A 14,950-nucleotide genomic window follows, 5' to 3' on the forward strand; every position below is an offset into this window, starting at 1 on the left:
CAAGTAAACAAAAACACTTAACTGATACAATGTGCATTGAAGAAACGCTACACATTATACCAGTAACAGAACTGATAAAGTGCGGTGTAAGTATGGAGAATGTAGTTAAAAACTTCACGAGTGTCTGGCTGCAGTTTCCAATCACTACAACATCCCTGTGTCTTTAAAGCCGGGCGCTCAGACTCCACCTCCCCTGTGACACTGCTGTCAGTAACACACATTTAATTGGGACTGTCAGTGTGGTTGCAGGAAATGACAAACGGAAGGTAGGCGCTGTGGGACGGTTATCACGGCTAACTAAGTGTCTGTCTATTATACCTTTTAGGACTCGCTACTATAATGCAGTTGTTAGGACCCTAAACAGTAAGTTGTTTTACTGTGGGTCGTACGTTATCTTTCCAGTTAGGTTCCTTGATCTGATAAGGCTGGCGTAGTCGGAAAACTCGCAAAAGTGAATGTAGTTCCTCGATGCTATAAAAATCAACATATTACTAGCGATTTGGAATGAATTTTAACAGCGATTCTTCACATTCCAGGATAGTTACAATTCTTGCGATGAAGTACCTTCACGGCGCTTGGTTGTTTTGGTAGGTAAACCAGCACGGAAATGTCTCTCGGTTTTTATTGCATATGACTGTCAATTCACATGTTCCTCATGAAAATTACCAGTTCTAATGATTATCTGGACATAACTAATATGATGGTGAGTAAAAGCGTGGAATGGCTACAAGATGCGCTGGAATCCGGTGGGAACTCGCTGCTTCTGTTGGACTGCAGATCGCACGAACTCTTCGGATCCTCTCACATCGAGACGGCCATCAACTTGGCAATACCGGGACTGATGTTACGGAGACTCAGGAAGGGGAATCTGTCCATCCGATCGATTATCCCAAATAACGAGGATAAGGAAAAGTTTGCGAAACGGTGTAAAACGGACACCTTGATATTGTACGACGAGGCCACTTTGGACTGGCAAGATGGAACGACGACTTCAGTTCTTGGGCTTCTGCTTAACAAGCTCAGAGACGACGGATGTAAAGCCTATTACCTGGAGGGTAAGATGGTTATTCACAGAAATGTCGCTAAAGTGAGATTACCTGAATTTGAAGTACTTACTCCTCGCACCCGATGACTTGGATAAATGAATGTTAAATAATGGGATAATTAACTTTGTATTTCTGGACATTATTTTAGCGCGAAATCTTAAAGATATAATTAATTTATATGTAGGCTACAGTATGATAGAAACTATAGTTAAATATCTAACTAAAATGAAAAAGTAACCGCCTCGACATTGCGTGGCGAAATGGTCAGTTTTGAAATGTCCGTAGGTACCTTTAAGTTTATTGTTCTCTTAAGAGTTAATAAAACTTGTCTAACTAGTCAACTAGATTTCGTAGCTTTACCCCAAAAGGCCAAAAAAGTTTAAGGCAGTTTATAGTATGTGGAAATTATTCGATAGACTATATCTTTAAACTTAAGTCCATTCTCTGCTCTTCATTTACTAAGTGAGATCACCAGCTAGTTACATATTAAGCGCATTTAACGTTTTCGTTCTGATCAGGACTGAAAGTGGTTTACAGGACTGCATGTATAATTTAGAATAAACCATTACACACCCGAAGCGTGTCTTTAACCTGGTCGGAGTGTAAATATATCGCCACTTTTTATACTTGAAACTGAAGGAATGTGACGAAGATAAGAATGTTCTCAATTAAAATTCCAAAATGGCTCCGCCATGTTGCTGTTCTTTTAGGAAAAGCCGTTTTTAATGAATGGACAGGAAGAGAAAACGGATGCGGTTTTTGGTAACTTTAAAATTAGTTAACGATAAAGGTTAAAATGCAGACAGGCATGTAATATTACCGTAAAATTCGTGCTCATTGTTTTCAATCTCTAATGAAAAATGAAACGAAATTGCGGGAGGGTGCTGTTAATATTGGATATTCGAGTGAAATGTGGGATGTTGGCGAAACCAGATAAGGATTGTTTTCATAGTTTTCTCCATAGTAGACTTGGGTTGAGAAAGTAGATTTTAAATTGCTTATTTATCATTTTTTCCTCTGATAAATGAAAAATGCGTATTTTTCACAGAGATACTAAGAAATGTCGGTTGGGTAAGATGTTTACATGCTGAATGGACAGTGTGGCTAAAAAATAATGCAGTCAATGAAACGTGCTGTAAGAATCGGGGAAGGTCAGTAATGGTTACAAGTAATGATTTACAATTAGGATACAATCAGAGGTTGAAGATAGTTATGCATCTAAATAGGATTAAACAATCACACTCACACTCATATATATGTTTCGGGATCTTCCTCCCCTTAAATGCGCACCGTCATATAACACAGTGATTCTTAACATATAAAGTCGTTGATATGAGCTTTGGCGACGCGGACTTTCCCTTTTAGGCGTTTTTGAACCAACCTAACCTGCCATCTGTGGCTTGAAAACTAGCTGGACTGGTAGTGGGTTGCTTTAGCAAACAGTTCTGTATGTTTTAATACCGGAACTTTTCACATTGATATTCATGGTTATTTGGTTTTGTTTCTTTTTGATTTTAGAAAAACTTACCAGTTCTGTGACAAAGATATTACATTATTTTAACACTGTATCGCATTCTTAAGGACTGTTATTAAATTCTGCTTAAATTATTTTACAAAGTTGCCTAAGAGTATGCAAATTATACAACTAATTTAACAGCACTGCTAATTTACTGTCTACAAATTATTTCCCGACTGATTTACTGATTATGGGTAATTTCCATCATGAATTTCACTCGCATAAGAAGGGGAAAATAACATATCTTGATTTAAAAAGTGAGAATTCTAAAGACCAGTAATGACTGTGATTCAACCACTGAGCTACCTTTAGGCTTGCGATAGAGGTCGTAATAAACTTCCGTAATTAGCAAAGCCAGATTGCTAATGCACATATTGGTAGCTGCTACAATTACACATTTTATCTGGTCTTAAAAGTAGTTTGGGACACTATACATCGACTTTAATATTGGGAGATGCCACAGAAAAAGGCAGTTTTTCTTTATTATATTATTACATATCATTGGGTAACATGACTTTTTTTTTTTTTTGCAATCCATTTCTTATTTCACTGTATTGTATGTACCATCTTACTGTATTGTATGTACCATCTTACTGTATTGTATGTACCATTTTCTGCCTTATTCCTATTGCTATCATTATTTTTATTCTTAGGAGGATTCAGCAGGTTTCAGACTGAGTGTCCTGAGCACTGTGAGACAAGCCTGGATGTTTCTTGCTCCACCGGCTCCCCTCCTGCAGCGGTACTGGGTTTAGGCGGGCTGCGGATCAGTACTGACTGTTCGGACAACGAGTCGGACCGAGAGCCCAGTAGCGCCACCGAATCGGAAGAAAGTCCGTTGCCCAGCAGCCAGCCCGCCTTTCCTGTCCAGATCCTGCCCTACCTTTACCTGGGTTGTGCCAAAGACTCCAGCAATCTGGATGTATTGAGCAAAAACAATATAAAATACATCCTGAATGTGACTCCTAACCTGCCCAACACGTTTGAACATGACGGAGATTTCAAGTACAAGCAGATCCCCATCTCAGATCACTGGAGCCAAAACCTCTCGCAATTTTTCCCAGAGGCTATATCTTTCATTGGTAGGTATTCAGTTATTTTTTTCACTGTTTTGAGGTTATGAGAACTCCTTTCACTTTTTAAATTTTTTATTTTTTTTTATTTTTTCATTTTAATCTTTTTTTTTTTTTTTTTTTTGAAGTGCAGTAGTGAATGGGAAATCCATGAATCAGGTATATTACACAACAGAAATAATGTTACCTGTTACAATAATATAATAATGTTCTGATAAAGAACTAGGGATTTCCTGAGCTGTAGTAGCAATAATGTGTGAGGCATCCGCTTTGTTGTCTCATAAGAGGCATCCTCTTACACAAGTGACCTGGGCAAAATGTTGTGAAATGAAGCCTTCTACTGAATTAATAGTGGTACTTTGTTAATGATAAAATGGTATGGGGTAATTTGGGGCATATAGAAAAATTGTTGACTAACGTCAATACCAAGTACTTTCAAATGGACCAAGTAATTAACTGAATTGTTCTGGAAACAGATACTGAGAACATTAAATGCACGTACTCCCTTTTCCTCTGGGATATCTTGGAAGAGTGAAGTCAACTGACTTATTTATTTATTTTAGGAAAGAGGCTTTTGGTACAGAGAATGAAAAGTGACCAGGATGACTGTGTCACAGGCTGTTTGGCTATAAGTGGGCTCAGTGGCTCTTCTGAGTGCCGTTTTGTGAAAAACGTGAGGTTTGGTCGTGTATGGGGTCGATCCTCCAAGACATTCATTTCAAAGCCCGAGTCACATTGAAAACTCCTTGGTTTTCAAGACATTTTTAAAATAACTGCTACATTATAAACACGCAACAGAATGGATTAGATTTCAGATTTTAAGGTTGTTTCCACAAAGTAACTCCGTTTGTACAAGTTTATGTATTTTGTAAAATTAATTTGGGTGAGTATTAGAAAAATGTGTTGGTTGTCTTTTAATGTATGTTTTTGCAAGCAATTTCATGGCTCTGAGGTCTGATTGTGAACATCTGTCTTGTCATGGTCTTTCTGCAGTAACGGCATCATTTGTGCAATAGACCTGTTTTGTTTTTGTCACATTATTTTAACACTAACCTCTTCAGAAAAAGTCTAATTTTAATTTTATTTATGCTGAATCCTAGTTTAGGAGCAGTGCAGGGGCAGCTAGATACTGCTCTGCCTCTTGCCATTTTTCCACTCGCCGTAATCGGGGCGTCTCTCAGCGCTGTCATTATCGCCCTCTCTGGCTGTTTCTAATTATACCGATGTACTTGGAGAATCAGAATGTTTATTTGGTTCGAGAGAATATTCAAGCAGTTTGTTTTGACAAAGGGTCTCTGTTGGACAGACTAACAATGGCTAGAAAGGTCAGGGGGAAAAAAACCTTGGCAAATCTTTGCGTTCCTTGATGACTGTGCACTGGCAGACATCTCCACTTGACCAATGTGAGCATGAGTGTTTAAGAAGCGTTTTAAACTAAAAGCAGCAGATGAAGAAATCAAATGCCAGTTTCTTGTTCAGGTGTGGGTGCTGAAGACTGAGGTATCGCCACCGATAAAGGTTTTGTGACAGGATAGGTTATTAACCTTGGGGGTTATGTTTGGATCTACTGCCTGCCTAGATGGAAACAAGCTAAGGTTAATTATTCCTTTATTGAGGGACCATTTTGAAGTATTTTCTGATATTATAAATGGCATATTTTAGAATGGTAAAAGTTATGGTTTGTACATCTAGTTATTTCTAGTAATGTCCTTATCAGATGGAAGTAATCCTCCAAGAACTGTTTGTGTTTTCTGAATTAAACAGGCAGGATTAATAAAAAAAAAATACACTGAAATTGCTGTTTTTAATAGTTCAAGTAGGTTACAGGCATCGATTCTGGCAGGGGACCCAGGTTATCAAGACGGGGCCACATTGAGAAAAACCGTGAAAGAACGAGAGAACTTAAACTGCGTGAGTGGAGAGTTACAGAGTGAAAGGGTCAGCTCTGTTTTCAGCTTGCTCGGTGAATATGCCAGTTTCCCTTTCACACTGGTCATTGGGCGGTCAGAGTTTCAGTTTGAAGAAAACCCAGAGGCTGGCATTTCTGATGGGTCTCCTGCCAGAGCTGTACTGCTTTGATCAGATACTGTCTGATGTGATTCCGATCTTTGTGCTCTGCATAGCAGGGTCCGGGCATTATTGTTGCAGGGCTGTGCATTCATGTTTTTGCTGTTATAAGTGGAAATGGGGGATTTCCTTCCCTGCCAAAGCCAGCTCTTTTTTTTTCTCAATAACCATGGCAGCTACATCAGTCTGAAAGTAAAAGTGCCTGCGAGACTTATCCTAGACTGAGTGGGACAGAGTTTCCTGATGATGTGAAAACATCCTGTCTGAAGCCTGACACCCATTCTGCACTGCCATTAGCAAGCCTCCCTCCACTTGTCAGGGCATCATAGCCGTCTTTCTCATTATTCTAGTGGGGCCACCTGTTCCAAAACTCACCCATAAAAATGATTAAAATCAAGCTCTAAATTGTTTTGCCAGAATGACTGAATACAAGGGAAAGTTATTTTTCCAGCAGGGAATGGGCACTAATTGCACCGCAGTGACTATTATTTTATTATTTTACTACAATACCGCAGTGCCTCTTCAATGTTGACGATTCTTGTTTGTCTCTCAACTACCTCAGGGCTCTGTGTCAGCTTTCACTAAGCTTCATAGCTCCCAGCATGTATAGCTGGTGACTTTTTTTTTTTTTTGCACAGTAACTGTAATCACACAGTAAAGAATGCAGTACTGGTTAGGGTTTATCTCTAGTTGGCTCCATCTTTTTCGATCATGATCCAGTGCTTCTATCACATCACATTCATAAAATTAGTGCAGCCCTTATCCTTTGTGCTGCGTTTTGTGTCCTATCCTTGCCTTATTAATCTGGTACCTGGTCCCGAAGTCAGCAGGCCCTGCCTATGTATAAGGTGTAAAGCCCTCTCCTTCAGCTGGACTGAAATGCCGACATGGATAGTTTTAGTCTAACCCTCCATCCTCCGTGTTTAAGTTAAGCACACCAGAGGGCTGTTTCTGTCATGTCCGCTCAAAAGATCTGTTGTTTTGAATTGCATAAACGGGAGGAATCAAACAAACTGTACACCCCTGGGCTGGGGGCAACCACAACTGCCTTTTATGTTCAAAGGGACAGCAGGAGGCTACTTTTATTACCATTTTGTATCTGAATATAATAGTGGGGCCTGTGCTGTACGGCAAGCCCCAAGCCAGTCTAGATTCAGTTTGTAATCAGTGGACACATCATCCATTCATTTCTTGGGGTAATAATCATTTCTGTGTCACTGTATTTCTTGGTTGGAAGCCATTTTAATCCGATTTCCATGTCTGCAATGTGTCAACATAAGGTAGTGTTGTGTTTTTTTGTTTTTTTTCTTCCCCCCTTCACTAGTGGTGACAAGATAATCCATGCCAGGGAGTACATTTTAAGCTACAGCAGGATTTGTAAACTTGCATTTCAATTAGAAGGACCTGGATTTCAGTTAAACATTGAGTTTTTGCCATGTGCTGATAGGCATGACAATACATGACTGACTGACTAATGTCACTAACGTTAATGTAAAATGGGTGGACAAGTCTTTCAATCAAGGAAATAAACCAGTCAAAGCACAAGAGGGACTGAACCGTTTAGCCAAGCACAGAAGCCTTTCAGTTTTAAAGTAGTTTTGTAAAACCTGAAGTAGCTCAGGGTCCCCCCTGACATGGATTGTCTGGTCACGCTACCTTAGCCATTCTGCTTAGGTGGCTTCATGGTGCAGTTGCTGCTCTCGGTGATGAGGTATATGCCTGCCACTTACTGGACCAGGTGTTCCTGAAACCCAGATGCAAGACTCTAAACCTCTAAATCAGGGGTCTTCAGCCTTATTTACATTGAATTTTTATTTTTTTTTTTTAAATAAGCTAGGAGGGGCTTAAATTATCCGTCCAGTCTGCTGCCATGACAGTGTGGCACTCATTGTCTGAGACAAAGTGAAATACATATGCAAAATACATCATTGGTTGTCTGAAGCTATTAGTAGCTTGCAGTCGATGTGCTGGTGACCGCTGCTCTAAACAGATGGATTCTTATGTTTGAGTTGCGTGTCTTTGCTGGTGAAGCTTCACATTTCGCTCTATAATTAGATTTGAGGGTTCGTTCTGAATATAAGGTCGCTGAATAACTGGTAGGCCAAGTGAGGCCAATATGACTAAGGATCTTGTTCATTCTCGCACTTGTCCCACAGAAGAAGCTTGTTCCAAGAAATGCGGTGTCCTGGTGCACTGCCTGGCCGGGATTAGTCGTTCCGTCACCGTGACCGTGGCCTACCTGATGCAGAAGCGCCATATGTCGCTCAACGATGCCTACGACTTTGTCAAGCGGAAGAAGTCCAACATTTCCCCCAACTTCAACTTCATGGGCCAGCTGCTGGACTTTGAGAGGACCCTGAAGAGCCCATGTGACAATCGGTCATCCAGTGGCCCGCTGTACTTCAGTACGCCAACCAATCACAACGTCTTCCAGCTCGACACGCTGGAATCCACTTGAAGCCTGACTCCAGAAGGGCAGCTGTTTGTTTGTTTCTCTCTCTCTGCTTAAGGTTGTGCAAATCTCCTGGAGCCCGAGACCAGCGAAATCAGAGAGACCAGCGAAATCAGAGAGACCGTACCACCTTTGATTGCTCTGCTGCCACTTAAGTTTGTGACTTTTTGCCTTCGTAAGAACATTTTATTTTTGTTTGTAAAATAAGGAATAAGCTGAAGGAATAATGAACTTCATGCAAAGAGGGAAAGAAAAAGCACTTCTCGCCTATAGTTGTGGCCTTACTGCTTTGCATGAGGAAGGTATCTGTCGTAGAGGACAGGCTGTTGGTGTTCAGTGTCCACTTAGTAAGAAGACGGTACATACATTTAAATTTATGTATTGAATTGGAACTTTCAGTTTTTCAGAAGAATGTGATGATTACACCCCATTAGTGTACTTTACATATTACTTTTTTTTTGTGCTGACTCCACAGTGGAAAAGCTTTTTGCATCTTACCACTTTAGAGTGGTACTTTGTTCAGATAAAGGCCTATTCACAGATGCAGGAAAGACCAGCACTTACTGAACATACGAACTCTTTGTTTCTAAAACATGGACCTCCTGTCTCTAATAAGCTCAATTCTCTCAAGCTCAATTCTCTCAACTCTCATGTTGGGTAAGACGTATACATGTGAGTTTGGTGTTTTAACCATGATTAATACTGTCATTTTCTCTTTCTCCTTTTTTTTTTTTTTTTTTTTTGCATGGTGGTTCAGAGCGTGTTGGCTGGGGGAGATCAGAGGTTGTGAATTATGTGGGTTTATTCAGAATTGGGAGAAGAATGTGGATATCATCAGTCTGCTTGTAGTCACTGCTACTCTAGAGCAGGCATGGCCAATCTTATCCGCAAAGGGAAGGTGTGTTTGCAGGTTTTCACTGCAACTCTCTAATCAGATCACTAATTAGAGGACTGATTGGCTGAGTCCTCCTCACACCTGGGTTTGAACAGCTGACCTAAAGGTTATCCGAAAAACCTGCATACACAGCAGTCCTTTGCGGGTAAGATTGGCCATCCCTGCTCTAGAGCATATACACCATAAACTGGTTTCTGGGTAACAGGACACCATGGGAGGAAATTGGGTGTAATAGTCAAAAGGGAATTTTTAAACTTTGATCAAAAAAGGATGACAAACTTTATATTTCATTGGAGAACTTTTGTTTTTAGCTTTAATTTTTTTAAATAAAATTTTCATATTGGACACCCAAGTATGTTATGGGTATAGCGCTGTTGACTTTCTTATTCTCTGAAATGCACCAACGTTCTTAGTATTTTTCCGATTACAAATAGCCTCAGTTTTCCTATCTGTTAACTTTTGTATCCGATTTGTAGTGTATGTGAGGTAACTGAGAAAGCACAGGGCTACTAATGTATTTTCAAAAGGTGTATTATGCTTCAGGTAATGCTATCAACATCTGTCTGATTCTACGGAATCCGTTCGTTCAAAATCTTTTTCTGTCTGATGCTATAATAGCCACCTTAAAATATTCTTATTCTATTCATTCATTATGAGATGTTACATGATACTGTAATATAGATGATAGTAGTATTCGTGATTCAAATCACAAACCAATAATTTTGTTCCCAGAATTGCATTTATGTATTTTTTATATATTTTTAAAAAAATTTTCCTTTTGAGGCATCATCACCTGCTGTCTTTTAAACAAGTCTTAAGTGATCACGTTAAAATTAACCCGTGTGTGTATATATACCAAGCACAAGATGGATTGTCTCTTATATCTTGCACCAACAGAACACGACTGGTACAAGTGACTTGGGCAATAAGGAAGAAAGTGTGTGGGAGTCCAGTTGTGACCAAAAAATGAGTGATTTTTAAAAACGTCTTCTTACCTCACAAGGACAGTATCAGGGATTCTGGCAGCGCTTGATCAGCAATGTGTATCACCTTCAAATGTCCATTGGCTGATTGGTTTGTGCTGTGTAAAATAAATGTTTATGTATAACTGAGCTTGCTAATTGGGCAGTTCTTACTGATTTATGAATATAGAAAATATATATTGTATAGTACCTTAATACCAAGACGAGACTTGTTTATATTACAAATAAATATTGAATTATTTTTTCTTTAAATGTCTTCCATTGTGATTCTTTTTTCTCCTTTTCACCACCCACTTTGCTAAAAAGTTTAGGTACAAACACTAAATGTCACCAGGTACACGTTCACCGTCTCATAACTTTTTTTCTCTTACTTGCAAACACTAAAGTTTAGTGGCAGTCTGAGGAGATGTAGTGAGACCTCATGCAGCCTCATCATTGGCTTGTCGGCCATTTGGTGGCAGCGGGGTCACGGGTGGCTTGTGGCATCGCCTGGAGCACGTGGGGGCCGGAACCTGCCAGGCTGACGGGGAGGGGGAACGTATCCCTTGCTGGTGACGCCTCATATTTCATTCTTGCCTATCTGACTATGCTCAGGAATACCTTTGTAATACCATAACATATTTCCGCCTTATATACTCTTGCAATATTTGATGCATTCTTCATCATTAGCAAGGAAACCTATGTGGTTACCTGAATAATTATTGAACTTTTCAACTCGGATCTGAGAAGGCTGTTTATGGACTAACCTTATGCAACCTGTCAAAACTAGTCAAACCAGTTTATTCCAAGAGCATAAAGTATATAATTAGCAGTCACACACTTTCTTCAGCTTAGTTTAAACTATCTACAGAGCAGTGGCCTGTACTGCGAAGCGGGGTTACTGGCTTATCGGGGTAACTTGTCGGATTTAAGGTACCACAGTTTAAATGGACTTCATATTCATTCACTTACATTTTGCCCAGACTACCTTAAATCTGACAAGTTACCCCGATAAGCCAATAATCCCGCTTCGTAGTACAGGCCCCTGGTCCTTCTTTTGCTATGGCCCCCTAACCCACTTTGCACATTGTGTTTATTCCACAGCTTTCCAGCACTCGTTCCACACTCGCTATGATGTCTATGGTCCAGCTGTCCTCTGCTTCTACTGTTCGTTGGATTTTATTCATGATTTTGTTTTCTTTTCACTGCTTTTCACTTGCAGGCATGTTTGACCTGACCTCGCTCTTTTTTTTTTTTTGATTGTTTTCTGGACGTCTCTCCTCCCACGTTGTTTTATCCTTTGTTTTTGTTGTATATCTTTGCCCCAAAGGCTTCACTTTTTATTATTATTATTATTATTCACTCTGGATGGCGTGTCTTGTTTTCTTTTGAGGAGTAGCTAACTGAACCACAGCTACCCATAGGCACCATGCTCTACGATCTATGCTCTCAGCCACTTTCCAATAACATCCTTCAAGTTTCTTCCTGCTTATCTGCTGTATGCTTGCTGCCTTCTTTTAATATCTTCCCATCTTGCTTTCCACTCTCTATCCTGCTAATTATTCCCAAATTCTTTACTTTTGATTAATCAGATCCCTCATGCAACGCTGGGCAGTATACACTGCTTTTAATTTCCTGTATGGTATGAATTCTGCATATACCGTCATACCAGACCATAGCCGAAAGCTTTAATGCTTTAATTGTCAGCAAGTTGTATAAAATTGTTCGTGCTAGAAGTGCTATGTATCACTGTGTAGAGTGTATTGACAGGGGACCCCTATTACCTGTGTGTGCGCTTCTTACTAATCGTTGTGATTTTATTGTGCATATTACACAACAATTCTCCATATATAGCTGTTCAGCAGTACATAATATTTATTGCTACTGCTTTTAGTGTAATATAATTAAGTTTGCAATTAAATTTGTTAGTAAAGCAAAGTCTTCAATATCATCTATTTATCATGGTAGTAATTATAATCATGCAGGTTACCAAGTTAAACGTACAGTAATAATAAAACATGCCTCTATGGAAATAAATATACGGTTATAAACAATAAAACACGTCTAATCTTATCTAATAAAATTTGTTAGTAAAACAATTTTTATCATTAAGTACACTGTTATCGATAATCATATTGCTGTGGAGTGGAAGACATATTAATAATGTAATAAAACATGTCAGTTATACTATCAAGCTAAATGTAAACTTTTTTATAATAATTTTAAAATATTACTAAACTTTTTATTGATGTAAACGCTTGTTTTGCAGTAAGGGTCAACATTTAAAAATAAATAAAATAAAATTTTAGGTCGTACCGCCCAGTGCTGCCTCACGTTATTTTTTTAGACCGTTTCTCTCTCTTTTTCATTTGTTATGATTTATTGTTATTTTCTCCACCCTTTGTTGTTGTTTTTTATAATAATTGTTTCAGCGTTCCTAGGCCTGGCTGTCCTTTCCCGTCGAACGCTATTGCTGTTGCCGTTTTCTGTTCTTTCCTAATACTTAAGCTTAAAAGTCAGTGACCTAAGCTATTTATCGGCATTTCAACATTGACTCTGTGCTGAAAGGAGGGTTCTGATAAAGACCGCCCCCCCCCCCAGACTTTCTTCACATACCTCAGGAGCATCTGCCCAACGACAAACACTGAACTAATTCAGAAACCAACATACCATAAACCAACTAAGTCATAAACCACTTTATCACCCCAGTACACTGTGTCTCGTCTCGAACTTTCTGTTCTAACTCTAAAAACTAGTCACTAAAATCAACCACCGATACAAATTCATGTGATCACAAATACACGTAACAATCTATTTTCAAGTTAAACTTTCAGAATACTTTCCTAAATGAACTGTCCTAGTAAAGAAACAGTTGTCAACAAAAAAACCTGCTGTACTGTTCTTTATCAGAAGCTGAATCTTCTCGTACAAAAACACAGGCAGGTTCATCACAGTTACTGCATGGCTGTACAGATCACATCACAGACATCGTGCACCGTTCTGCTCTTCCACAAAGAAACATATCTGTTAATCATCTTAATCCAAAGACTTGGCCCATTTCTGTCATGCATCTATCGTCTTACTCTACAGATATGGCTCTGCAGATGTAATAAGTCCAGCCATCCAATCTCTTTTTCACATCTACACGCTGCTTCCCCATATGGCACTTTGCCGAACATCTCCTCCAGCTACCACCAGTATCCACAGGAACCATCTCATTAATGCACTCTCTGCAAACAACAGCATAGTCTAAAGAACTTTTCAGTCCTTCCCAAAGTCCTGAAATACTGCCTGCCACAAGGTCCAAGCCAAAGTGTGTGTGTGATCATGTATACATTACATTGGGGGGGGCATGGTAAAAACCTATTGTTTTGACCTTGTGGGGACATTTTTCAGGTCCTTACAATATAATCCTCGATTTATAAAAATCTGTGAGTGTAAAAAACTAAAAATGCCAAATGTCTTGTATTTTGTTTGGTTACTTATGGTTAAGGTTAGGGCTGGGTAGGGGTTAAGGTTGTCATGTTGGGATTAGAGTTTTCCCCATAGAAGTGAATGGCGAGTCCCCACTAAGATGTAACTACAAACCTGTGTGTGTGTATGTGTGTGTGTGAAAATGAAAAAAGAAGCCTATCTGGCCTGTGAAAGGGAGGGTGAGGTGTTTGACCGCAGATAATCAGCCGTTTACATGCTGCACGATGCAGAGAGCATGTTTCAGCAAGGGAAGGCCATGTGCCCACCCTCCGCACAGTCGACCTCCGGAGCAGGTCATGTGACACGTGCGAGATAGCCCACACCCGGGCTATCTCACAGCTTGCTGTACAGGCCCAAGTGAGGCACGGTGACCCATCTACTATAGGCCCAACTTCCTGTCTGCTTCTTTCTATGAGTATCGGTATCACTGCGGAGGTCTCCGAGCCCCCGCCTGCTGGCCACACGCTTCCCACTCAGGGGTTAAAGGTCGGCAAAGCGATCGACAGTGTATGTGTTCTGCATAGTAAGTTAGTAACAGACCTGCTTCTTTTCTGGTTTGTCGCCCGTATGCTGAATAAGTGAAGCTGGAGCTGCCTATTTCTTCACTTAATCCAAACAGCTCCTTAAATAATGGCCCCTTTTTGACATGACTGGAGACGGCTCTCTTGTTCTGCGTTTCTCAGCGAAATAGCCAGTGACCATCAGCAGTCTGCTTGTGGAGGAAATCCAGTTTCAAATGCACTGTGATCTGCAGGTTTTGTGTGACTTCATTTTTATTGAATTAAGACTGTGCAAGGCTAAATATTTATATTACATGCTGCATTGTTCCACAGGGGGAGCACAGGGAGTGTCCCTTACAATGTATATAACAAACGGGGTTTGACTGTCAGAGGCAGTCACAGTGTGTTTAGTAGCTATGCTACATTTCCATGTTCAGCAATGTGTACAAAGGACAAGAGAACACTTAACAAATAACAGCTTTTCCAAGCATGATGGGGTCTCCTGCCGTACCTTTAGTCTGGTCATATGTGCATGAAGTGAAAATTATTACATGCTGTGTATTGCCTAAGGTTATGAAACCTTATTGTTTAAGAGAAGCAATGGTTAAAATTGACCAAGTATCAAATATATGTTAAAGCCAGTAAACTGTTTTCACTTTTATTCATTTTTGATTGATTGTACTCAAAACCATCAGGACGTGTCAGCTATTTACAAGCCCAGTTTTTGTCCCGTTAGTGAAAATGGCTCTGTGGCTTCATTTTTCATTTGCAGGAAAGGAAATAGAGAGAGAGAGATATTACCTCCGTATCCAGGCTGGTTATAAATATCTCCACTATGAAAGGCTATAAATATCTCTCTCCTGCTGTGAGTGGCACAGACTCGAGTTCAGCATGGCAACCAGCCTCCACTGTGCCACCTATAATTGGCCATTTTCAGGCTATTTTTAGCAGATGGAAGCCGGTCA

At 39.9% G+C, this 14,950-nt stretch overlaps 1 protein-coding gene across 2 annotated transcripts; it reads left to right on the top strand.

Annotated features, from left to right (window-relative positions):
- The first annotated feature begins 219 nt into the window (after nt 1-219).
- Nucleotides 220-10,284, top strand: LOC111840358 (dual specificity protein phosphatase 7-like). Of its 2 annotated transcripts, XM_023805093.2 has the most exons (4): nt 220-587; nt 778-1,055; nt 3,216-3,644; nt 7,859-10,284. In XM_023805093.2, the coding sequence occupies exons 2-4, from the start codon at nt 842-844 to the stop codon at nt 8,158-8,160; spliced, it is 945 nt and encodes a 314-aa protein (XP_023660861.1). In that variant the 5' UTR covers nt 220-587; nt 778-841; the 3' UTR covers nt 8,161-10,284. The 2 variants fall into 2 exon arrangements, with proteins under 2 accessions (XP_023660861.1, XP_023660860.1); XM_023805092.2 differs by having other exon boundaries at nt 220-1,055.
- The last annotated feature ends 4,666 nt before the right edge of the window (nt 10,285-14,950 follow it).

The sequence above is a fragment of the Paramormyrops kingsleyae genome, chromosome 6 (assembly GCF_048594095.1).
Source record: "Paramormyrops kingsleyae isolate MSU_618 chromosome 6, PKINGS_0.4, whole genome shotgun sequence".
Classification (NCBI taxonomy): domain Eukaryota; kingdom Metazoa; phylum Chordata; class Actinopteri; order Osteoglossiformes; family Mormyridae; genus Paramormyrops; species Paramormyrops kingsleyae.

Bases quoted from the DNA above. Each gene is read 5' to 3' on its own strand.
- LOC111840358 (XM_023805092.2), top strand. From the start codon at position 647: ATGTTCCTCATGAAAATTACCAGTTCTAATGATTATCTGGACATAACT. The intron at 1,056-3,215 runs GTAAGATGGTTA...TTTTATTCTTAG, and splicing joins TAAAGCCTATTACCTGGAGG to GAGGATTCAGCAGGTTTCAG. The intron at 3,645-7,858 runs GTAGGTATTCAG...CTTGTCCCACAG, and splicing joins AGAGGCTATATCTTTCATTG to AAGAAGCTTGTTCCAAGAAA.